Genomic DNA, 25,111 nt, shown 5'->3' with positions numbered 1-25,111 from the left:
TCGCCTCTTAAACAAGATAAATTGACACATCTACTTAGCTACAGAGAGGGCAAATCCAGGAGAAACACACTTTTTCCCCTTGATACACTGTACAGAATTTTTAATGAGAATCAATCTGGGATATATCCATTTTCTCAAAATAGGAACGGATGCTTTTTGTATGTTTAAGTTGTTTATTTATTTTAATTAAAATAAAAATCAAAACTGCATCAGTTGCAACCACCTTTCCAAAAGTCCTTTGCTGCCCTCATGTGTTTCACAGGAAAAGTTACTCTTACACAAAATAAAATAACTTCAAGCAAGACAACAGCTTCTCCTGTTATCAACAAGACACACTCCATGGAAATAATAACTGAAAAATAACTGAAAGTTTTTCTCTTTATTCTAGTAAAGCTAAGTTGGCTGGTTTAGAATTTAATGATTATATATTAAAAATAAGAAAGTGTAAACCAATTTATTGAAAGTTGATTATGTTAGCCTGGTAGAAAAGCTGAAATGCTTTATTTTCAAACTTACTTTTCATTAAACCTAACTTCAGCATCTTTCTGCTGCTTACACTGACTGGCAAAGTAACTTTTTTCCTGTTCCATTATACTATACCATGCAGAATAAAATCATGCAACTGGTGCATTAAGGTTTCCGTTACTCTCACGATCCATATATCCAAAGCTATGGTTCCCATATCAAGCTTTCCTTTGACTCTGCCCTGTGCTCCTCCCAAGGGTCTTGCCCTGACACAGATGCTGTTAGCAAATACTTGGAGTCACAGGCTGACAGATTTTGCATTCTGGATTTGGCTGCTGATGTTCAGACTGTCCTTAAAAAGATCTCACTGTTCACTTCTCATGTTGCTGTCATCATCCTATCCAGTCCCTATGCTGATCCCAGGCCTCATTATGTCAATACTAGTTTGTAGGAAGTTCTAATAACATCTCTTACGCAAATCCCGGGTTTACAATGATAAAACATATCAGAATAATCAATAAAATCTGCTCTGTTAACAAGGTCTTCCACACTCTGGCTGTGAGCCATAAATAGCCCTCTTGTACCAAAACAGCCGATCCCGCCACAGCCATTCCACAGGAGGGGGAAGGCAAAGGCAGAGCTGGATCATGATCCCCACAAGCTTGTTCAACCCTGGACATGAGCTATTGGGTGGATCAGATCAAAAATTGTTATTTATACTGCCAGGCTGTATAAATAACATGGCTGAACTGCCATGATTGTTTTATCATTAAAACTCCCACCATATGAGTGCCTTTAAATTGCCTCAACTTTTCAGTAATGACAATATGTTAACGTCTCTCTTCAATACAGAAATATGTAAAGCTTCAGGCTATAAAGCAAAATAATGACTTTTTCTTTCCATCATTAACAAAAGCTACCTGCATGATAAGTGTTCCACAAATACACACAAGTGTTCCCTTATCAGTCAGGTAGACAGGAGGGAACAGTTGTCATCTCATGAATAACGTACTGGGTTTTGTTCTCTCTTCCTCTGACAGATAAGAACTCTGGTATTTTAGCCTCTGTCTAGACAAGCTTTTTGCTGTTTAGTTGCTCATTTTAAAACTAGTTAATGCAGCATAAGTACTGCCAACATCAAAATACTTTTGCTATTCTAGTCACAAAACATAGCAAAAGGCCGTTTTATGTGAGGGAGGGAGAGAGTTACCTGCTTATATAATGCAGAGGACTCTGTAGTGCTGCTGATTAAAGTTATTTAAATCCTCCTCCAGTCACCCGTGGTGAGATGATAGAATAATATAATCTTTAAGGTTGGAAAAGACCCCCAAGATCATCAAGTCCAACTGTCAACTTAAGACCACCATACCTACTAAACCATGTCCTGAAGCGATGCCAGATATCAGCCATGCACTCAAACCGCTGAAGCCACTTAGTCCCCCCTCCAAGAGGAATTACTATCCCAGAGCGGAATGCTAAAAAAAAAGACAGTTCTCAGGAGTCAGCAAGCCCAGGCATTTGAGCTGAGGCTGACAGGACAGAGAAAGGCACAGCTCACAGAGCCACAGCCTGACAGCAGGGCTGCCCTGACCCATCCTCCGCCCTCCTCAGCCATTAGTTTATCCTTTGTCTTTTACTTGCCAAGTCTGTACATTCCTACTCATCTAGAAATTAAAGATATAAGTCTCTGTTGTATTTCATACAGTATAATTTCACTTACAAACTTGTATTATTGGATAAAGTGCCACAAAAAAAACAAAAAAAAACAAAAAAAAAAAAAACAAAAAAAACAACCCAGGCACTGACAGCTCTGCACCTCACCCTTTACAAAGCATGCACTCCAACACAAGTTTGCTCTTACACAACACAGGAATGGTAGCAAAACTTCGTACTCTCTAACTTCAAACTTCAGCGTGAGGCAGGCCTCGTGTCTCCCAAACAGTGCACTGCAAGGGTTGCTGCTGGCACCACAGGACACGGCACCTGTGCTTTCACCTTGTGGTAACAAGATTGGGGGGGGGAAGCAACAGAGAAAACTGAAACCTGAGCACCAGCACATAACTAGTTGTTATGGCAACCAATAAGCCACCATAAGCACACGCTGGTTTCTGTCAAATATTTTATTCCAGCATAACCAAACCGCACCGGACATCGGAGGCCGTGGATGTCCAGTGCAGCACTGGGTAGCTCCCCTCTCTCAATGCCTTGCCTTGCTAAAGCCTATGAACTGTATCCTGCTGCCCCGAGGAAGCAACTGCACCTTCTCTTTCCTACTCACAGCCCCGCTTCCAGGTACCAACTCTCCTCTCAGCCAAGGCCTGGCATTAACTTTTAACCCTGCAGTTAACGCTCTGCACCGCTTATCCCCTCGTTTGCAGCCCTGCGCGCCTCGCCCTGCATCCCGCACACGGAAAAACACCCCCTGAAACACGGGCTCTTTCCAGGCGCTGCCGCGCACCCCGAAACGCAACAAAAGCGGCGGCGGGACAGCTGCGGGCAGCGGCAGCCCCCAGCTTGGCCACTGGCAGGACCCCACTCGGGCTCTGAGGGGCGGCTGCGATTTCCTGCCCCGCCCCAGCCGGGGGGGGGTCAGCTCAGCGGGGTGGTGATGCCCCCCCGTGCCTGCCTGCTGCAGGAGGAAGCAGCTGCAAAGCAAGGGAGCTTCAGCACCCCCATCCCCTACGGAAACAGGCCGGTCCGCAAGCTCCGTGGGGTGGGGGTGCGGCCTCCAGGCTCCACCCCGCCAATGATATGGCGGCCAGGGGAGGAGCGGCGGCCGGGGGGGTGGCCGGGAGTGGACACCGCTACCGGGTATGGCGGGAGACATGGCTCGCTGCGACCGGTTGGTGGGCTTGGCGCTTCTCTGTTGCCTGCTGCAGGCGGGTAGCGCCGCTCTCCTAGCGCCTGCAGGCACCCGGCTTGGGGAGGAGGGCGGCGGCGGCAGCGGCAGTGGTCCGGGCCACCCTCCGCGGGACGCAGGCGGCCGGGATAAAGAAGCGGCGGCGGCGGCGGCCCTGCGGGTAGGTGTCCCTGCCCGCGCTTACACTGCGATTCCCGCTACCCCGCGGGCCGTGCCGGCCAGGTGACTGAGGGGCGACGGGTGGAGGAGGGTGGCACGGCAGAGCCCTTCAGCCCAGAGTACCGAAGCCCGCTCCGGCATCCTCTGCCGTTTCGTTTTCCTCGGCTCTGCCTGCTCGGCTTCCCCTCAAGCCGCTGTGGTTGGGGTACCGCTGCTTTGCTCCCCTTCCCCGTGTCTGACGCCAGGTGTCAGCGTGGCACCGGGGCGTCTGGGGGCTGGTGCTGGTGCTGGCCGCCCGGCGCGGGGGTTCCTGCCGGAGCAGCTTCCCAAGGAAGTGGGGCGACCGGGAGAGGCGGGCAGGGCGGTGCCCCGCTTTTCCGAATCGTACCCGACGAGGGGTGCGGGGGGAGGTAGGGCGGTGTCAGTCAGGGGGCAGCGGGGTGGTCGGCGGGGCTGTGCGGTGCCAGCCCGGCCCCGGGTGGCGCTGGCGGCTGCGGGAGCGCAGGTGGTGCTGCCCCGTGTGCCTCCCCTGCGTGACAGCCCCGCGTGGGCCAGCAGACGCGGTCTGCTGAGAGGGTGTGATGGGGTCTTCCTAAACGCAGAAGGTGACGTTGAGTTTGTGATATTTCATGTTGAACTGTCAGCAGAAGAAATTAGGGAGAGGGATGTCAGACTGTCTTGCTGCTGTAAATCAAAAACATGTTTTTCCAAGATCTAGGATTCCTGATAATTTAAAGTTTCGATTTTTTAATGCTTTTAGGCCATTGTATTGTTCTTTCACTTTATAAGGATATAAAGCAGGACAGAGTTAACCCTATCTTATGTATCTCTGAACCACAAGGTTTGTTGTGCTGTCAAAGAAGGGCATCAGATGAGTTTGACACAGTTTGTTCTCAGCTTGCCTGTTTTGACTGTCTCATATCAATTTTTTACCCTCTGTGAACTTCACAAATGCTTCTTCGGTATCTTTCTTGGAGCTGAAATTAGTCTAATGGCTTTCACATTGGTTTGATAAGGATCCACGATGAATCTGAAGTGAACAGCTGTCTTGTTATCTAAGTTCATGTTTACTGTTGCTAACCTTTTATTTTTCTGCTGTTAAGGTTTTGTCACTACTGCTAACTTAATAACATCCACAATATTTTTTTTTCTCTTCAGGAAAGTGCTAAAAGAATTAGATTACTGAATTCATCATCAAAAGATAATACAACTGCTTTCTATGGAATAAATCAATTTTCTCACCTGTTTCCTGAAGAGTTCAAAGGTACATTTTCTGGCTGCTGCTAATGGCTTTTCTGTTATCTTTATTATTTTTTCCCAGAGCCTTGTATCTTTCACACTTAGAGATTATGCCAGTGCTGATAGTCAGCTAGTTTACAGTGTCAGATACCAAACTGTAACTACTGCTGAAGGATATCTTCATGTTTCTCTAGTCTTGCAAGGCTCTTCTGCCCAGGGCCTGAATTTGATTTAGTATACAGACCCTCCCTCCTTCCACCTTAAAGCCTTCTTCAATTGCAACTGCTGTAAAATTGGAAAATACACGATGTTCTTGAGTACTCTAAATTCCTATTCCCTACTCTAAGACAAAATTGACTACAATCCAAATAATGCTTGGAGGTCCAAGTCTGTACAATGATAGCTATGACTTTCAGGAGCAATATGACATGCTTAATTTGGTTTACTAAGAAAATTTGTTTGATGTCTAACCTAATCTTCCCTTCTTGCTATTAAAGTCTGCTGTTATATGTTCTGATCATCAGGGGATTTCATACTGTTTTAAATTTTAAATAATTAAGGAGCTTTTTTTTAGTGAAAAGCTAGCAATTTGAGTGTGTTTTGGAATCTTTACATTATTCTCCTCTTATTTTTCCCATTTTGCTTGACTGAAATAAAGTAATATTTCTCTAGTAAGTAAAATGTGAAAATTTTGAAGCAAAACTTGTTTTATGGAATGGATATTGGTCTGCTCTAGTAAATCTTTATGCTTTGTACCCATGTTTCCTACATGGAATATTTCTGTTCTTTCTAGGATTATAGGAATCTTTACATTCATTCTGGAGTGTAATGATTATTTTAAAATACATGGATTTTCTATGGATTTGAGAATGAAGTATAATCTCAGGATTGTAACTCGAAGTTATCTCTATGGCTTCTAGCAAAACAGTTGTTTGTGATTTTTTTTTTTTTCTTTTAGTTAGTAGATTTATAGATGTTTGTATTCTGTGTTTAGCTATTTACTTAAGAAGCATACCTCACAAACTTCCCAGATACATAAAAGTGCCAAAGGGAAAGGAAAAACCTTTGCCAAAGAAGTTTGACTGGAGAGACAAGAAAGTCATTGCAGAAGTGAGAAATCAGCAAACAGTAAGTCCTGGTATTTTCCTTTCCTGGTTCGCAACCACTTCTCAGAGACAGTTCCAGCAGGTACGTCGCAGAGGTGAGTGTATGTTTTGGAAAGGACCAGCACTGCCTCAAGATTCCTTGGATCGCTGGCACAAGCATGGCCGGTTGAACATACACGAAGTCATGTAGCTTTTTATGCAAAGTGGGATTAAACTTAAAAGCATGAGATGTAAAAGTTGTGCATTTAGAAATTATGCAGTTATAAACTGTGTGTAATACATTTTTTTTTAAATCTAGTTAACTAAGTCTGCAAATAGTTTGCACCATGTGTATTTTGTATTTTTCTGAAGAGACTGAGGTAAGACCCCATCCTCCTGTTTCACGTGGGCGAGTATAGATCCTTTGCTGTTACTTTCTCTCATGATTAAATGTCCTTGGCTGGTCAACACCCATATCTTTACCACTAAACCACTCAGGGGATGCTTTCCTGATAGGAAGATAACCAGACCCCACATGATTACAGTTTATCCCGAAATGGTTATGGTCACGGGTAAGAAACAAACAAGCTGTTAAATCCCCAGTATCTTTCCTTTCTGTGCTTCGCATAGTGTAACCTGGGCCTAAGAATAAATTCTGCTTCCTGTTTTAAATGCCGCAGAGTCTAGAACTGCAGTATAGATGCTATCGCTGTCTAAGAACTTCTCTTATGTTTAATTTCAGTTTGCTGTTTCTTAAACTAACCTAATATATTTCTATAAAATTCTTCAGGCTGTAGAAAGTTGTGGACTCTCTTTAAGTGCATCTGTTTCAAAAACTTACTATCTAATATGGTTAAAAATAATTTAATCCTGAGCCCTAGTCCTTCTTTAAGAAAATAGATATCTCCTAGTTAAAAGCATCCTCAGACCTGTCTTAAAGGGCAAAAATGAATCATGAAGGAATCCTTAAAATAAGGCAACTACAATGCAGATATCCTTAAAATAAGACATCTGTAATGCATTTCTAGCTTTCAGAGAGCAATATGGCGAGTGGGGTGGGGGGTGATAATATTTTAAATGGCTGATTACATGTATTTATTATTGCCTTAAAAACAAAGTTCAAGGATGATGTAGTAAGTTAAGAGCATTAGAAAACACTTCAGACTTTTTTTTTTTTTTTTTTTTCCTTTTCATATCAGGCTTCAAAAACAAAGCTGACTTTTTCTGTCTCCCTATTTCTATTCTCTATGTACCAGTGTGGAGGCTGCTGGGCTTTCAGCATTGTGGGTGGTATAGAGTCTGCCTATGCAATTAAAGGAAATAACCTGGAAAAACTCAGCGTACAGCAGGTTATTGACTGTTCATACAATAATTACGGCTGCAGCGGGGGATCCACTGTTAGTGCTTTGAGCTGGCTGAACCAGGTTTGAAACTTTTCGTAAATCTTGAACTCTTTCTTACCTTTCATATTAACATTCTTTTTTACTGGGAGAAAGTGATGGGGAAGGTAGAGTGCACAGTGGATCTGATTTTTTAATGTATATGTGTATTTATGCATATACATATGCGTGTGTATATATGTACACATATTTATTTAGTCTGGAATCAAGTGAAAGTTTGTTGAAGTGGAATTGAAACTTGGTTGGAATTTTGTAGTCATATGTTCTTGTGAATGTAACAAATCAACCCACAGGGGCTGGAAGTAATGTTCCTTGAAAGCTGTAGTACTTCCACTGAATTCAATTGGAACTGCAAACATACAGTACCAGTGTAGAAGGAGCCATTTGTCTACATGTCATTTTGTGGATTTGAGTGTCCAGTTTATGCACCAGCATTTGGGGAAAATGAGGGATGCTGAGATTTTCTGCCTTCAAATTTCTGTAGTTTCTGTTGCAAACACTGGAAAATCATGGAGGAGCTCAGAGAACCTCAGAATAAAATTGACTGCATTTACCTTTGTTTCACTTGCAACCTAAGGAGTGAAAATGCAGATGTAGTTTCTACTTCAGTTGTAGCTAATGTCTCATTCATGAAAAAATGCAAAATATGTGTTAATCATATATGTAAGCAGGAACATTTTAGTATCTTTGAAATAAAAAGTACTCTCTAGGATGACAGTTTGAGTTATAAGAATATAAAAAGAATTTCTTAATTTTTTTAAGTTTTAAAAAAAAGCTGATTGTCCATTTTAAGAAACTATGAAACCCCTGAAGATTCATGTAACCGTGGCTAATAACAGTCTAGGTAACTTGTCTAAGTTTGCATTTCAAGAAAGACAGAGGATATTAATCTTGATTTCTCTGAAGCAAAATTCCCTCTTGTTTGGCAACAGAAGGGGCTACAAATGAATTAAACTGGAGAAGGCACTGTCATAAGCATACTGTATTGCAGAAGACAAGAAAAGTATAAAAATTTGATGCAATAGCTTGGTATCTGGACTCTGAGCTGTGGCAGCAGTTATAGTGCATTATTTACTGTCAGGAGGATTTGATGCTGGCAGCGGAATTGTTATATTTTGTATAACTATTCCTGAGATATTTGTGGTTCTTGAACTGTCCCAAAGAGAGGATAATTTTGTGTGTGGCTGTCATTTGAAGATAATAAATAGTCATTCAATAAATGAATACATAGTCTCTGTGTCTTGAAATTGATGAGATTGCTCATGAGGCTAGTTTAAACCACAGATAACGTCTTAAATTTTGTTCATTATTCAAAGACTTCTGAATCCCTTCTGAAGCTTTCTCCATGAACATGGAAACTAGGGATAGTAAATTCTGTATTTCCCAGCATGACATTCTTACTTCTAATCTCACCAAGAGCACAATGAATTCTGAACGAGTTCTGTGATCATTTTCAATGTGTTTTGATATGCATAGTGTTAAAGTCAAATGCATTAAATTCTCATTCATTTATCTTCTTGCAGACAAAAGTGAAACTCGTGAGAGATTCAGAATACAGTTTTAAAGCTCAGACAGGACTGTGCCATTATTTTGGTCACTCAGATTTTGGGGTTTCAATAACAGGATTTGCTGCATATGATTTCAGGTAGCTACTATTGATTCTTTTATTTGCTGTACTTTTTCCTTTTGTATTCACTAACTGTGGAGTAAGCTGAGCCAATAGTGCATTGACCAGCCAAAGGTTATGAGGTTGATTGCATCAGTTCTGGAACTCTGTATTGGATAAGAATTGATACATAACATTTTTTTAGGATTTTACCTTCACACAATTAACCCACTCAACCCTGCCATCACTAAGCTTGTTCAAACTGGAAAGCTTAACTCAGTATCTTGAAATTAGGTCTTTTCAGTTGGCAGGTTTTAAATTGGAACACTGAGTTTGTTACAATTTTAAATATATGCTAAGTGAATGTTACATTGCTTAAATATCAGAAACGGTAAATCCTACAAATAGTAACTGGAATTTGTTGAAAAATTTAAGAAATATTCAGTTATTTCAGTATTCATCTATTTATATACCCACCTGCATCCTTCTCCAGTCCGTGACTTGGCAAACAGTGTTGTCAACTGAATTTTGTAAAGACAATTGGTAGCTTTTAAGGTTTCTGTACCAAGAAAGTTTGTTTCTAATTTTTATCAGTACATACAGCTGCATAATGAACTTCAAGACAAAAAATATAGTTTAGACTAGGAATTTAATTACTGCCAGATATAACAAACTAAAATAGCTCTGCCAGTCTGTATTTGCCAAATTTAGTTATTGCATGTATCATGCAGTGATAAAGATTTTCTGTTCCCATATATTACATAAGTAAAACTGTATGAGGATGCTAATGGTAATGTCTGATAGGCGTAATGTCGTGTGTTTTGATATGTTTGAGATACATATTTTAGTGTATTCTTATGTATGATACAAGAGGTACTTCTGTATGTCTGGAAAAACTAATGGGAAACAATAATGTAGATTAATGCTTTGTCCAAAGCTGGTTTTTAATTGAGAAAAGTGATATGTGAAAGGCACACAATGCAGTGGGCAATGCTCACCATTGCCCACTGACCTGACCCAGAAACTTGCTTCTTTTTAATAGCATCATGTCTTTGATGTACACCTTTCCCATAGTCTGTGTGCCCTGTATTTGTATTACTGTGTTGTAGTATATGAAATATGTATGTACTGATGTGTGTAATGTGGAACTCATAGGAAACAGTTGAATTCTTTGATTTTTTTAAAATTCTCCTTAACAAGTAGATTACCACCTCTCCAGTTGCTTTAGTATGCAAACTTAAGTCACTTGGCATTATCACTCACTTCTTTCACAGCGGTCAGGAAGAAGAAATGATGAGGATGCTTGTTAACTGGGGCCCTTTGGCAGTAACGGTAGATGCGGTTAGCTGGCAGGATTATCTTGGTGGGATCATACAGTATCACTGCTCTAGTGGAAGAGCAAATCATGCTGTTCTTATCACTGGTTTTGACAGAACAGGTGCGTCTCCATCAACTGAACTTCAACTCAGTAGGTTTTGTGTTTTCTCTCTTACTTGCAGCTTGCCTCGTGTGGGGCAGGTGATTAAAATCCAGAATTGGGTGTTCTATTGAAAACTGTTTGGTTTGGTGTCACATCAGTTCTGGAAGTGCAGCCTGATTCCAGGAGAAAAACTCTTCTTATCTCTGCTTCTTCAGTTCTGTGGGACTTCATGTCCTTGTAAAGTCATGAACACAGCTATGTGTGTCTTTACGCTAGTAGAGGATATATGCAGGCTGTTCAGCACCAGACTGCTAGCTCTGTCCTCTGACCTCAGCAGTAGGTTTCATTGTACTATATCATCAAAGCATAAGAGACTATGAAATATTAAAATGGTAATTAACTCAGAATGCAGAGCGTTAGAAGTTTTCTATGCTTCCCAAATCTCATATTGTCTGTTGTTTTTGAAAATGTCTCTTCCAGGTAGTATCCCTTACTGGATTGTACAGAACTCTTGGGGGCCTACATGGGGAATAGATGGCTATGTTCGTGTTAAGATAGGCGACAATGTCTGTGGTAAGTCTGACAAAAAATAATTAAAGTGGTAAAGGCCACATGCTGGGATACGTTTCTCCGTGTAAGTAAAGCGATATAATGGTACCCTCAGAGAAGAAATACGAATCATTGCTATGTTTTAAAAGGAGTTAGATGAGTCCAGGTGGAAGAGTAAATAAAGCAGTTGCTACTTAAACCAACCCATGTAGTTGAATGATGTAAAAACACCATATAAAGGTAAAGCCATATAACAAATAAAGTGTTATTGTACCTTACCATGTAGAGGTAATGTCAGTGTAAAGTATACAGTCGTGTATCATGGTTCTAAGTTAGTGCCATCGCTGTACCCAGTGTATGTAGAAGGGCTGCTGTCTTTGTCTGGTGGATGCAGTTATCCTTGGGCTCAGTTTAGCAAACTGATATGGAAAGTGGATCTGCCCGTGCTAGTGAGTTGTGTTGCTAGTTCTATCTCCTGCCCTGTTACTGTCTGCAGGAGATTTTTCTGGGCGTTTGAGGGCGTTTTGTATGTTAAATACACAGTTTCTTCTGAGTTGCTGGATGTGGAGGTAAAGCAGATGAAGCTTCTCTTTTTCTAGTAAAGATTGCTGAGCCAAATTGCTGGGATTGGACTACTAGATAGTAAGTAAGTGTCCATTGAATTTTTGTCTGTTATGTTAACATTGTAGGTCTTCTGTTGACTTTCCTTTCCATGGATGTTTCAAAGTAGCTCTCTCAGTCATTGTAAAAGGTGTTAGGAAATGTAAATCATCTGCAAATGAGAACAGATAATAGTCAGTTTCCCTGCACTCAGTGAAGATCAGGACAGTGTATCCAATCATAGCTTTTCCATGTTGCTGAAATTCTTGTTGTTGTTGTATAAACAAACTATTTGGAAGGAGAAATTTGTAAGCAGTGATAATTAAAGCAAGTCAATTATAGAACTGGTCAGGAAGAACAGCTGTGTAATTTTCAAAATCCGTTCTCTCAAAAACTGAGATCTTTCACGTTTTCTGTAGTGTGTCACACAAGAACAATTCAGCAAAGGCAAGTAGTTGCTCTGTTGCCTCTATAGGTGTTGTCCTCTGATTTGGAGGTGCTCTGACACCATTTTTGAGGGTGTAAGAGCCATCACCCTTTACCTTCATAGGCTGTAGACAGATGTTGCTTTTAGTGCTGGAAGGAGTACAACAATGTAAAAAGAACTGAGCATGAATAAAAGCCTAGTTTGCTCTGTGTTCATGTGGGTACAAGTGTTCAAAAATGTGTCTTGTGATGGAATTTGTGATCTCCAGTCCATTAGTGAGCTTTGAAAGCTACATAGCTTCATATTGTCTATCCATTACTAATGGATGTTATTAAAAGGGAAGAGGATATCAAGGTTTAGGTTGCTTTTCAGCACTTAGATTGGACCAATGCTGAATCCTCACAAAGGATCTAAAGTTTTGAACATTAAAGCAGAGGAGGGAGGAGTGTAGAGCACAGCTATGAATAGTGTTGGGCAATGAAGAAATAAAAGGGTTGCAGCTGATGCATCTATTGTCATGGCATGGAGAACAGAGGGCATTGTATGAATGTGGATTCTGGGAACTTATTTTTGGCATGTCTCCACTTCCAGTATTTATTAATTTGTTTGTTTGTTTCATTTGTAGGTATAGCAGATACAGTTTCATCAGTATTTGTTTGACACTTACGGGCCAAAGACCACAATTATCATTTGGATAATATTTTGGCACATACTTTATATGAAGATTTACTTTAAAGCAACATTTCCTAAAATAAGAAATTACTTTTAAGGGCAATTCCTGCTTTTAGACAGTAGAGGAATGGGTTGGCTGGAGTTTTAAAAGTGTTTTTATTTGGAATGTGTGTTGCGTATCAAATCTCTCGTGGAATAAGAAGCATCAGAATCAAATGCACAGCGTGCAAAAAGAAGTTGCAACAATGGACTGAAACTGTGAATGTGAAGTCTATCCAGATGTTGAATACTACTCCATTAAAAAAAAAATCTTACAAGGAAAATGATAAGGAATTTGGATCAAATAACCAATAGTATGACATAATATAATCAAAACTTTTTTAATATCAGAAGAAGCGTTATTAGGTCTGCTTCTATTGCAGAAAAGGAAGGGGGGCAGTTGGAAGAAAATATTCTCTCTGTTTTCCTTTGATACCTGTGTATTGGCTTTTCTAGCACATCTGACAGACACATTTTTGTCTTCCTCTTTCTTGTGAAATACTACTTTTTCTCTGCAGCTAGAATAATAGAAGAGGGAAATGGAGTGTCAAAGCTGTTTCCTGAGCACCCGCTGTCTCTGAAGTGCTGCAGTCCTTCAGTTTCAGTCTTCAGACCTTTATTGGCTAAATATAACTTCACAGCTCTTCAGAGCAGGGAGCATGTTTTGGAAAGTGCTTGTAATATCAGTCATCTGCATTAATTTGTTAGATGGCTAGAAGAGTAAGTAGTAACTGTGTTTAGACAAACCGAGGCAGTTCTAGTGGTTTAACATCCTGTGTCCTGGCAAATGTGTTTGTTTTTGCAAATCAGCCTTTCTGTGCTTTGAGAGCTGTGTCAGTTCCATGCCTTCTCTCTCTTCTCTACTTCACAACTAACAGTGAAGGTAGTTGCAAACCATAAATTAAAAACCTTATTTATTATAGAAAAAAAAATTGTGAGGGTGGGGGTGGTTAATATATATTTGCCACCTTTGGAAAATCAGCAGTTACAGAATACTCCAGATAGAGTGGATGTTCTATTTCCCTACATCAATTGAATTAATAGGTGGGACTTGCTGGAAATAAAAGGTGGTTCCAGCCCTGCTGACCTGTAAAACTGCAGTTGCAGGCAAATGTAACGAGAATTCACAAGCAAACACGTAATTTTAAAATGCTCTGAATCTTTCATTTGGAATCCTTTACCTGTATCCTTTCTGAAGCACTACTATGAAAAGTATTAAAGCAATTCTGTAATTTTTGCCCTCAATTACTCTACCATGTTAGTCATACACTGATCTACTATCTTTTTATGACAAATGCAATCATAATTGTCTATGGTATTGTCATTTTAATCCTCTTACTTCTAAGTGTTAATATTTTAAATGAAAGGAAGACAGAATATTATGTTTCACTACTTCAGGTTCTGCCACTTACTGAATTTATTGGCCGAAAACTTCAGATTAACCAAAGGGGAAGTCTTCTGTAGTCTTCTAGTCTTTTGTAGTATTGCCTTCCCTTAGCAGTTTACAAACAACAAATATCACACTTCCATAACTGGAAAACAATAGCCAAAGTTCCTAATTGGCATTGATAAGACTAATGTTGTTACAGTAGTATCAAACGCAGATGTTCCACCAGTGGTTTTGAGGTGTTACTACCAGGCGTAAGTACCTAAATTGGTAAGATACAGAGTGACTCACCAGAAATGAAGGCCTACAGTGTATTTCCAAAGGAAGCTTTTAAAAAGACAAGAGTACATCTGATGAGAAGACAACACAGCTTTATCAATACCCTATGGCCAAATTTGCCTCACTTTTATTATGTATCAATTTTATCATAATTTCAATGATATTTTGAATAAAAAGCACTTTAAACGCCTGTCATACTGGTGTTTGAACTTCATTCTTGCTTTAGAGGAAGACTTAACAAAAGATGAGTTTTAATACTGCTTTATTTGAAAGACAAATTAAGTACTTATATCTGCTGTTGCTAGCAGTAAGTATTTCTACAGAAGGGAAGTAGTCACATGTAACAGCAACATTGTTCTTGGTGTATGTAAAAGTTCATGACACTTGGGTTTCTATAGATTCAGGACTTATTTTTTTTAAATGAAACTCTTAACCCAAAATTCCTTTGAATTTCCACTAGAGCTCAGAAACTAATATTCTTTTGAAGGTGATGAGACTAATTACATCCTCAGCTAGAAATAAATTAATAAAAGCCATTAGGCAAAGAAGCAAATACAAAAATATGTACAAATAAGACATGATCATGATAATTCTGTATAATTTGCTCTCTCTTGCTAGGTGTAGGTTCTAAGAAGCCAACTAAGAGTTAAATTAGGGTATCATTTTAGTCTTAATATAGGCTAATTCAATACAGATTTTTTTTTTTTTTCTACAGACAATTAAGTTTCTTCCATAAGTCAATTGTACTATTAACACAGCTGTTGTACATAAATACATATTTACACACCCACACTGCATTAGAATAGCTGTTATATTTGAGGGACAGCACCACTGGAGGTGAAAGTCCCAAAGTTCTATACAGCAAGCCAGTCTAGAAAGGCAGGCTAGTCAGAGTCGTCACTGCTAAAATAAGAGCTGTCGCAGCATTCTGCCGTGTAAAGGAATTTATGAATGCTTGGGTTCATCTTGGGTATCCAGTGTCTTGGCACTAGAAACGTTGAAAGATTGAACAAATCCACAAACACCTTGTATCTGTCACTGAAAAAGACAATTGGAAAATTAATATTGCGATATTGGCATAGAAAGCCATAATTTTGAAATCCTCAGGAATCATTTAATCTCTTTTATTTATTTAATAAGGTTTCTGCACTAAACCTCCCGAACATTACAGAGTAAAAATCTAATCCGAACTATTTCTAGGGCATATTAGATTATACTTAAAAAGGAAGAAATTGTTGCCATAGTCACATCTTTCTTCTGAAAATGCATAGTGTGTAGGCTTTAATCTCCAAACCTCCATTCTTGTGGTAGATATGAAGTAGAATTTATCTAAGAAGATTGTTAACCTGAAATTAAGGAAGAGGGAGAAGGCTTGCTGAAAAAGACAGTGAACCTTTAATCTTCTAATTCAATCTAACCATCTGCTTTCCATTCCGTCCTCTGTTATGATCATCGTGACGGGAATCGTTGCCCACAGCCGTACATGGCAGTCACCAGCTGCGTACGGTTTCTGTTTGAAAACAAACCTCAAAGAAGGTCCTCTTAGAAGATGTTTTAAATATCCTTGTGCCTTTTGACATAATATTATTCAGGACTGTCAGGACACAAGTTGCAGCTAAAAGGCTTGAATTGTCTAACTAGCTGAATCCTCAAATTTTGTGTAAAAAAAGTTCTACCCATTCAGAGAGTTCTGAGCTCAGGCCCCAGCCATCCCTTTCAAGTTCCGTTTCTGCTTCATCCAACAGAAAGAAAGATGTTTCCGATTGTTTCCTGGACAGTTTGAGAGTATGAATTACTGTCAGCTTTAACAATATATTAAATCTGAAATTGAAGTACCTTAGGTTGTACGATTAGAAGTCATGCTAAGGAATAAAGTAACTGTCATCAGTTGCACAGTAGACAGTACTCACTTCCAGCCTGTATCACCTCATTAACTTGGGCTAGCTTGCACAGAAACTAAACAATGCAGGATTAATATTATTGCTGTTACGGTAGTGCCTAGGTCCCTTGACTGAGAATTATAAATGGCAGTTTGCGTGAGTGATGAAAGTTCTTTTAGAATCAGAATAGTTTGAGTTGGAAGGGACCTTTAAAGGTCATCTAGTCCAACCGCTCTGCAATGAACAGGGACATCTTCAACCAGATCAGGTTGCTCAGAGCCCCGTCCAACCAGGCCTTGAATGTTTTCAGGGATGGGGCATCTACCACCTCTCTGGGCAACCTGTGCCAGTGTTTCACCCCGCCTCATTGTAAAAAAAAACTTCTTCCTTATGTCTAGTTTAAATCTACTCTCTTTCAGTTTAAAACCATTACCCCTTGTCCTATCGCTACAGGCCCTGATAAATAGTTTTTCCCCCATCTTTCTTATAAGCCCCCTTTAGGTATGAAAGGCTGCTATAAGGTCTCCTCCTTAGGAGAAGGCTGAACAACCCCAACTCTCTCAGCCTGTCCTCATAGGAGAGGTGCTCTTGCCCTCTGGTCACTTTTGTGGCCCTCCTCTGGACCCACTCCAACAGGTCCATGTCTTTCTTGTACTGGAGGCCACAGAGCTGGACGCAGTACTCCAGGTGGGGTCTCACGAGAGCAGAGTAGAGGGGGAGAATCACCTCCCTCAACCTGTTGGCCACGCTTCTTTTGATGCAGCCCAGGATGCGGTTGGCTTTCTGGGCTGCAAGTGCACAGTGCTGGCTCATGTTTTGCTTCTCATTCACTAGCACACCCAAGTCCTTCTCCTCAGGGCTGCTCTCAATCCCTTCATCCCCCAGCCTGTATTGATACCATGGGTTGCCCTGACCCATGTGCAGGACCTTGCACTTGGACCTTGGACTTTCTGCCCCAAAGGCTTGGAATTTATATATGTCAATCTGATTTGTACAACAACCAGAAGGAAATGCTAGAGTCTCAAAAGAGAAACAACAGCACTCTGGCCTCCAGTGAGCTGTCTGAAACCTGTTTCCTGGCATTAGAGTATCTACTAACTGCACTGGTAATGGGGAAACGCGTTATTCTTACCTCACTGTTGAGCGCAAATACTGGTAGCCTGATGAGCCTCCGGTGCCGGCCTTGCTGCCAATCATTCTGTGCACCATGCAGACATGGTTATCTAAGTAATACAAAAGAAGGACACGGTGTGTGTTCAGCGTTAAGCTATAACCAAAGGGTCGCATCAGGGTGCATCACTGAAATGTTAAAGAGCATACAGAGATCTTTACAGAACTACTAGGTCTTCAGCAGTGCAAGAGTTAATTATGCCACTCTTCAGTAAACTTATATAAAATTATTGTTAATACAGAATTAATACACTAATTATAATTTTTATGCTCTGTTAATGCAGAACTAATACATTCATTTATGAATGTCTGGGTAGGGAAGGAGCAGAAGGAATGTTTGCACGTGAAGACTTGTCACAATGACGTTTTGGCAGACATCATTGGAAAATGTATAATTGTCCCTTAAATAAAATTGTTCACCCAGCTAAAAGCATGTCATAGAAATTATAGCTGTACCTATGTATCTAACAATCACAGAAGAAGCTGTTCACCTTTTCTCTTGGCCAAATGAGAAACAAAAAAAAGTCATTGCTAAAGTATGAACTCAGAAGCCCAACTCCAAAACTCTGTGTATAACTTGTCTATAAAAGAGAGTGAAACAGAAGAGTTTACTTGCATCTAAAAGAGAGAATGTCACTGTCAAAAAGTGAAACTTACACCTCCATTTGGTCATGAGCACATCAATGTCCATCAGGGACGTAAGAAGCTGAAACGGAACCTGAAAACGAGGCTCCTCCCTTGGAAAATGAAAGAGAAGACAGTAAGACCTCTTCTGATAGGCTGTATTTTGTGAAGTATCGCTTCACCAACGCATAACAGTGACTTAATGTATATTTTTCCTAAATTGCTATTAAAATGTCAGTACATATTCTAAAAAATGCTTCTGCCATTAAGTCTTGATCTGTGCCCTTTCCCCTCATACTTGGAACAATATTCTAAATCTTTCTAGGACACTTTGTAGAATAGTTTGAACAAGGCACTTGCTAGTTTCAATCTGAGAAGCAGCATCTGGCTGGACAGGAACTGGCTGCCTGGAGAGGCCGTGTAACCTCTGTCCTTGAAGATATTCATAACTCAACTGGCCACAGCCCTGAGCAGCCTGATCTGACCTTCGAGTTGGATCTAACTAATGTGGGTTTTTGCGGAGGTTTGGACTAGATAACTCTCCAAGGCCTGTTACAACCTAAAGAAACCTGTGCTGCTTCCCTTAACCTTCACCTCTCCTCCTGCCAGGAAGCATTAAAGATGTATCTTCTAACATTACCTGTAGAAGTAGATCATTAAGGCACCCTTCAGTGCTTTATAGGACAGTCGTCTTTCTCCTGCAAAATACGAGTGTCCTTAGTTTGTTACTGCTTCTCCTGCAAATTTAATGCTATTATGTTTATACGTATCGTGTATAAAAAAATAAAAAGAGCATATTGGCATATTAATACAATCTACCTTTACTAAGGAGATGCTCATGACGTTTTTCATCAAATAATGAAAGTAATACATCTTTCTGTTTCTGGAATTCAGATAACAAGTCATCTTTTTCTTCCGATTCTGGTTTGGCCTTTGATAGTTAAAACAAAAACAGGTTTCAGAATTCAACAGGGAAAATTAAGCGCTTGAATGACCCATGATGTAACTTCTATTTTCATCATAAGTACTCTGTAAGTTTCTATCTTAAATGTAACAACTGTACTTTCAAATAAGGTAGATGAGTCACTGGCCTTTAAAAACACAATTACTACAAAATGTACAATTAAATAGCTGTCAACATAATTCACATGAATGAATGTTCAAACAAACTGGCAGCTTATCACTTTTATTTAGGTCTAGAGGCCTTAAAAACACTTAATCTTCATTAATTTGAAGTCTGATCTTTTTGTCTTTTGTTTTTCCAAGGCAAAAAGAAAACATCTTTGCACAGGTATGGGTGAGAAAATTGTAAATAAAAAAGTTAGATAAGTTTAAAAGTTGTAAACAGATATTCTCAGGAAATTGATTAATTCTTATGTTATGGTGTCTTTTCCATTAAAAAAAAAAAGTTCTTAAAGCTACAGCTCTAACAATATTTGGGGATTTTCTTGTGCTTATTTGCCAGTGAAATTCAAATGACCACATAGCAGCAAATTGTGACATACTGTTAAATAGAAATGGGCCATTTATAGTGACACTCCATACTCACAGCTCATGGGCCCAAACTTTGTGCAGCTTTACTCTGAACTGTAGATTGCAAGAACTAAAGATGAAGTTGTAGTTTCAACCCTTTCATTGATACTATCCCCTTCCTTTTGCAATCAAAATCATCTATGTACCACATGTTTTAAACTGTCTTAGAAGTCAAATTACAAACTTATTCAGATTTCCAGGAAAAGTTTATACTTTTTTCTGCTTCTTGCAGACAGCAACTGCTGAAGATTAAGTGAAGTGAGTAAGAAACTGTGACTGGGCCAAAAGTCAGATTTATGCAAGATGTCATTTTGCCAGCTGTTGTGGTTTACAGTTAGATGAAGAGCACATTATATACCTGCACCAAGGCAAATTCCTCTTCTAGACCTTTTAAAACATTCACTTCAAATTGTCCCCAGAAATCAAATCCTTCCGCTTCAAGTCCTGGAGTTCTTTCCAGCCATGCCTTTAATAATAATAATAATATGTTCAAACATTAATAATGCAAGCACATTAACCTTGAAGTACAAATTATAGCAACATAAATTATACTGCTGCAGTTGTTCTGGTTTAATATCCCACAGAGGTGCCTGTTGCTAGAGTAACCATGTCCCCGTAGAAGATTTCTATCAGCCTAATGGTGCTGAGCAAACACACCCACAGGTTCCCAGTTAAATGGCCAGTGCTGGAAGACAAAAGCTGCCTCATTCTAAGAGAATCTTTAAAACCAATGCCCTTGTAGATAAAGGAATACAATCTGAATGGATAGAGTTAATAAGAGTGGATGCTTTTATTGAGGTTTATACCTCAATAGCTTAGAAAGTTATGTTAATTTTGCATATGAAAATTACAAGGGAGTTAGAGAAATTGCTGTGTCTCATTCATAAATTTGAGGTCAAGTCATTAAATCAAGGTAAGCGATAATGAAACTTTTGTTAAACATCTTTTCTCCTTTCCATTTTGGGTTGTCATTTTTAATTTTCTTTTTTTTTTAACCTCTCTAATAGCCATCACTAGCAGTGGAAATAATAGTTTTATAGTTTTTTTCCAAAAAAGGTTTATGGTAATGAAAAACAATGTGAATGAAAGAGCTTATTTATGTTCTTAGCTCATACGTCCACAACACTATTTACTAGTTTAACAGTCAGACTTTTCAGACAAGAGGAAATGCTGTGAAAAATCAGTTGGTTTACTAATGAATAACTCTCTTTCATACAAAATTTGGTAAGAATCCAAAACACAACTGACTGGGAAATTGCCAGCATGCTTACTTCTCTCAAGGAAGAATTTGTCACTGACACCAACGAAGGACACTCTTGGGAAATGGGGGAAAATGAAGCGAGGTCTCAGACAGACATTGTTACCTCCACAAGTTGCAGTAGCGTTGGCTCTTGCTCTGATTTAAGCAGTAGTTCATAATCCTGTCCCTTGAAGATGTCACGATAATGCTTTCTGTTATAAGGGACCCTCAGACTTTGGGGAACACCAATTTTGTTCTCCAGCAAGCGAAACTGCAGGCTCTGAAAACCTGAGGCTGGGCTTAGGTAGTATCTTTAGGAACAGAAAAAAAAAGAAGATACAAAACCACAGGATATTATTTTACAGTGATGGGGTTCTCTGGTTCACAACAAAATAAAAAAAAAAATATGTATTTCACTTTTGAAGAACATCAACTAGATACCCGAGCATGTTGTATATGATTGCAATTAAGAAAAAAAAAAAAAAAACTAAACACCAAGCTATTTTAATGCAACTACAATGTATGTATTACATATTCTAATTTTCTAGCTATATATTGTTTGTGCATACACAGATATATATACACACACACTTATGTTTGTACTGTGTTTTAAAATGACAGCTTTGCATGTGTGATGTACAGGAGGAAATGTTATTGAATATCATGTCCTTTCCAGACAGAACAAGCAGTGTCACCCCAAATAGCTATTACAAAAATTTCCACATCATTAAAGTGTCAATAAATGTGTTTTAAATAGGCTTGTTATACAGAATATTTGCTATGTATACAACAGAATAATGTTCAGAAAAACATTTAGTGTGTTTCATTTGAGGGATTCATTAATGGGATTCTTTCAGAGTTAATCGCGTGACCATGCTGAAAAAAAATGATTAATAAAAGCAATCTGAAATCTCACATTACTGGATAATTGTAATGCACTTTGAATTGCAAATATAAGATTTGGCAGAAACGGATCATTGATTTAATCTCATGTTTGCTTATCAAATGACAGTAGTTTGTTGAAAGGCAGAAGCAAGAATGCATCAAAACAGTTTTTCCCCTGCTGGAGGGTAATGCTAGACAATACAGATGCTTCAAACTTCCAAGAGAAGCAAAATCGTAGTTTTGTGTGTTTTTTGATTAGCAAGATTAAAAGACAGAGAGGAAAAGGGTAGTAAAACAATGCAGAAGTGGATGAGATGCTGGACGGCACTGAGGTCACAAGTCAGACAGGTCAGCGACACAAGCAGAACAAGAACAGGAAGGCAGGCAGTGGGTGAAGATGTCACGCGTGTGGCATAGTGGAAGAACATAGCTGAAGTGAGGGAAGAGACAGAAATGTCATGCCAGAAGCGAGGCAAGCCAAGGGATCCCAAAGAAAGCCTGGGCAGCAGACAGAAGAGCTACCAACCACCAGCCCAGCAAAACATTGGGCAGTTACTGGAGAGCAGACGTTATTGGGGAGGAAGGAGAAGAGACAGCAATGCTGCCTTCAGCCGCTTGAAGCCTCCAGAACTGCAGGACCTGCTGAAAACATGAAGCAAGGAAACACCATACAAGCCAAGACAGCTGAAGTACCTATTTGATAATCCATGGGGAGTGCCTTTCTCTCACCCAGGCACTTCTATGATTTGCCATAGAATAAGGCCACAACCCTGCAGTGGTAAGATTCAAGTAAATTGTTAACAGAACCGTGAGGTATTTCTGTTGTTTTTATTGTTTTAACTTTTCACTCTGAAACCATTCAGCAGCCCCACACTTAAACATCAACAATTAACTTGGACTTTTTTCTGCAGAGCATGCTTGACTCATACTCACTCTCAACTTCTTAATGGACCTGTGCACTCTAATGCTGCGGTTGCCTCTATAAGGTCCGCTCTTACCTCGCTGAATGACACATGTGCTACAAGCTGTCAGGGCACGCACAAAATTCACAATTAATTCTAAGGATGGGAATTACCAGCTCGTGGATTACTGTGGAAGAACAGTAAGTATTTACCTGAAATCAAAGAAGTCCAATGCAGTCATAGTTTCCAAAACTGAGAACTGTTCCACAAGTAATTTCAGAATCATTGAAATTCTGTTTATTCGAGTAATAACCTTCAGCATGTTCCTTTCATCTCTTACCTGTAGAAAAAATAAAGGTCATAACCAAACAGAATGGTGTTATCTTTATATCCTAAATATTCATTTCAGGTCTATTCACTGTTGTACATCACTATAGTTTCCAAGTCCTTTCCATGTTAAATCCATAAAAGCACAATCTCATATTCAATAGTGTCAATAGTGTCCTAGTTTTAACTGAAAACTGAAACTAATTTTCAAAGATTAAAATCTGTTGTTCTCTGACTGATAATACATTACAACTACGCCAAATATATAGGATTTTTTTTTTCTTTTCTGCATTTTTGACTGAAATAGAAGTCACCAGAAGAAATTAAATTCTAGACCAAAATGATTTATACCATGATCATTTCCAATTATTACAATATGATTTTAATGATATATGACATAATAAGACAATTATATTATGCTTTCTATTATAATGACTTTTATAATAATTTCTATTATTGTGAAGGAACAGGTCATAAGGCCGGCGTGGAAAGTACACAAAAGTTGAGAAGCAGAATAATCTGAGAGGTACTCCAGGAGAGGACATCTAAAAAGGTTGTCATCAGAGATATGCATTAGCCAGCAGACAAAAACAGAGAAGACTGCATCTGGTGGGAAATAGAAGATATTAAATGGAAAATACAGAAGCTCTCTTCTGGCTAAGTTGAACACTTTGCCTGCAGAGGAGTCTGCTAAAATTCCTATTAGTTTCAGTGGGATTAAACTGTTCTCTAAGACCTGGGCATGCAACCAGGAAATATCAAACTACAGAAATTAAAGATAACTCTTTCCTTAATCACATGGCTGTATACTTGCCCTTAACATTGACATTTCAAATTCTGATTACAAGCAAAGCTTCATTTTTCACAAAAATAAATAATGAAAAATTATTCTGCTTAAGAATGGATTTTGATCAGTTATAATTTGATATAATGTTCAACTAAAAAGCCAACAAAATTATGAATGTGGAGGGCAACAAAGAACATTTTCATTGGACATTATGATAAAAAGGTTCCTTCTTTCAGTCTGGTCTAGTTTCAAATTTTCTTTATATACACATGCTCATGATAATATTTCTCAAATTATGTGCGGTCAGCCTTTTTCTGAGGATGTAGTATCAGGTCAGGAGTTTTCCTTTGTTATCCATTATTATGAGGTGTGTTTAGCTTTGGACAAATGTTTAAAGATGTTCAAAGTATTCCTGTTATATTTGTAATTTTCAGAAATTCTCATACAATTGCATCCATTGTTCTTGATTATTGCTTTTTTATTGGATTGAATAATACACAACTACCAAAAAGAGTTCTCCTTTTGTATAGCAGATAATTGGAGAAAAACACCTGCGAGCCCTCTGGTTTTCAGTTTTGCCTTTGAGCATGCTTTTTCTGCAGTAGAATATTCCCAAGTTAAGTTTCTGCAATTATCCAGTACTAGTAGGAGAGTACAAGAGCATTTTGGCCAATGCAATTGGTCTTGGAGAGCAATCTACGCAAAAGGTAGACTTCAGGAGGAAATAAGAGTTTGCTGATCAAACGTCTGTAGTATCAGGGTATAAGAGCCACTCAGCCAAATGTCATTGGGTTTTTTTTGATGCTGTTTTTAAAAAAGAGCACACGTTGCTTTAATAAACCCAAATACATCAGGCTGGAAGATAGGAGGCAAGAGAAAGAGAGGGCTGAATTTTCTCAAAATTAATATTTGCTTTTAACTTACGTGGCCATTTTGAAAGATCACCCGCACAGAGTCCATTTCCCACAGAATCTGCTTAAACCAAAGTTCATAAGCTACAACAAGAGAAGCATTGTTAGCATTAACTTCAACATTACTTTGTTTTTTCTTCATAGCATTGAAGAAGTAAAACTCTTACATTTTGATTTGAAATGAGTAGCCTACATTCACACTGCTGGTGTATAGAAAGATGCTGATTCTCGAATGAATGACCTGTTACAGTATGCTGCTCGTTACCTACATTGTTATATGAAATAACCTACCGTCAAGCATGTTAACAGATTTTTTTAAAGGATGTTTTACACATTAAATATTTGATCTACAGTTAGGGAGCACCTAACCACTATACTGGCTTCTAGACAGCCTCTAGATGGTTAAAATTGGACTGAAGCTTCAGAGAAGGCACAAGCCAACACACAAAATTTGCCTTCAATAAATTGCATAGCAGCCTATTACTCAGATGGCGAATGAATTTCACCACCTTAATTTCTCTAGAAACAGAACCATCCAAATCTTGTTTACTAAATCCAAAAGTTATAGCTTCATAAAAATAGAGTTGATTACAGTCTTACAAATGATATAGGAATATATACAAATATAAATGCAGATAAAAGGCACAACAACTGTAGCAATTGTG

The 25,111-nt window shown here is 39.1% G+C and overlaps 2 protein-coding genes across 3 annotated transcripts in view; one reads left to right on the top strand and one right to left on the bottom strand.

Annotated features, from left to right (window-relative positions):
- Nucleotides 1-25,111, bottom strand: part of TDO2 (tryptophan 2,3-dioxygenase) — a 400,041-nt gene that overhangs the window by 373,127 nt on the left and 1,803 nt on the right. The window contains exons 4-12 of one of the 2 annotated variants that reach the window (XR_015258449.1): nt 24,460-24,530; nt 22,634-22,761; nt 20,759-20,945; nt 19,753-19,860; nt 18,681-18,792; nt 18,502-18,559; nt 17,895-17,974; nt 17,200-17,290; nt 14,595-15,225 (exon numbers count right to left, since the gene is read on the bottom strand). Coding sequence is in view for 1 of the 2 variants with exons in the window: in XM_010127136.2 (XP_010125438.1) it covers nt 15,072-15,225; nt 17,200-17,290; nt 17,895-17,974; nt 18,502-18,559; nt 18,681-18,792; nt 19,753-19,860; nt 20,759-20,945; nt 22,634-22,761; nt 24,460-24,530 (989 nt within the window). In the remaining variant the exon portion in view is untranslated. Of the gene's footprint in view, nt 1-14,432; nt 15,226-17,199; nt 17,291-17,894; nt 17,975-18,501; nt 18,560-18,680; nt 18,793-19,752; nt 19,861-20,758; nt 20,946-22,633; nt 22,762-24,459; nt 24,531-25,111 lie in introns of those variants that run through there. The other variant, XM_010127136.2, reaches the window with a different exon arrangement.
- Nucleotides 3,288-14,382, top strand: CTSO (cathepsin O). Its single transcript, XM_086746933.1, has 8 exons — nt 3,288-3,485; nt 4,643-4,748; nt 5,718-5,851; nt 7,065-7,232; nt 8,732-8,853; nt 10,089-10,252; nt 10,715-10,807; nt 12,436-14,382. Exons 1-8 carry the CDS (start codon nt 3,291-3,293, stop codon nt 12,468-12,470), a joined length of 1,017 nt encoding a protein of 338 aa, XP_086603059.1. The 5' UTR covers nt 3,288-3,290; the 3' UTR covers nt 12,471-14,382.

The sequence above is a fragment of the Chlamydotis macqueenii genome, chromosome 4 (genome assembly GCF_036417535.1).
Source record: "Chlamydotis macqueenii isolate bChlMac1 chromosome 4, bChlMac1.mat, whole genome shotgun sequence".
NCBI classification, from domain to species: Eukaryota; Metazoa; Chordata; class Aves; order Otidiformes; family Otididae; genus Chlamydotis; species Chlamydotis macqueenii.
The sequence above is the reverse complement of the archived record's forward strand: the minus strand, read 5'-3'. Positions and strand labels throughout refer to the sequence as shown.

Coding starts and splice junctions, on each gene's coding strand:
- CTSO (XM_086746933.1), top strand. CDS start 3,291: ATGGCTCGCTGCGACCGGTTGGTGGGCTTGGCGCTTCTCTGTTGCCTG. Junction 5,852..7,064: donor AAGTGAGAAATCAGCAAACA/GTAAGTCCTGGT, acceptor TCTATGTACCAG/TGTGGAGGCTGCTGGGCTTT. Junction 10,253..10,714: donor CACTGGTTTTGACAGAACAG/GTGCGTCTCCAT, acceptor TGTCTCTTCCAG/GTAGTATCCCTTACTGGATT.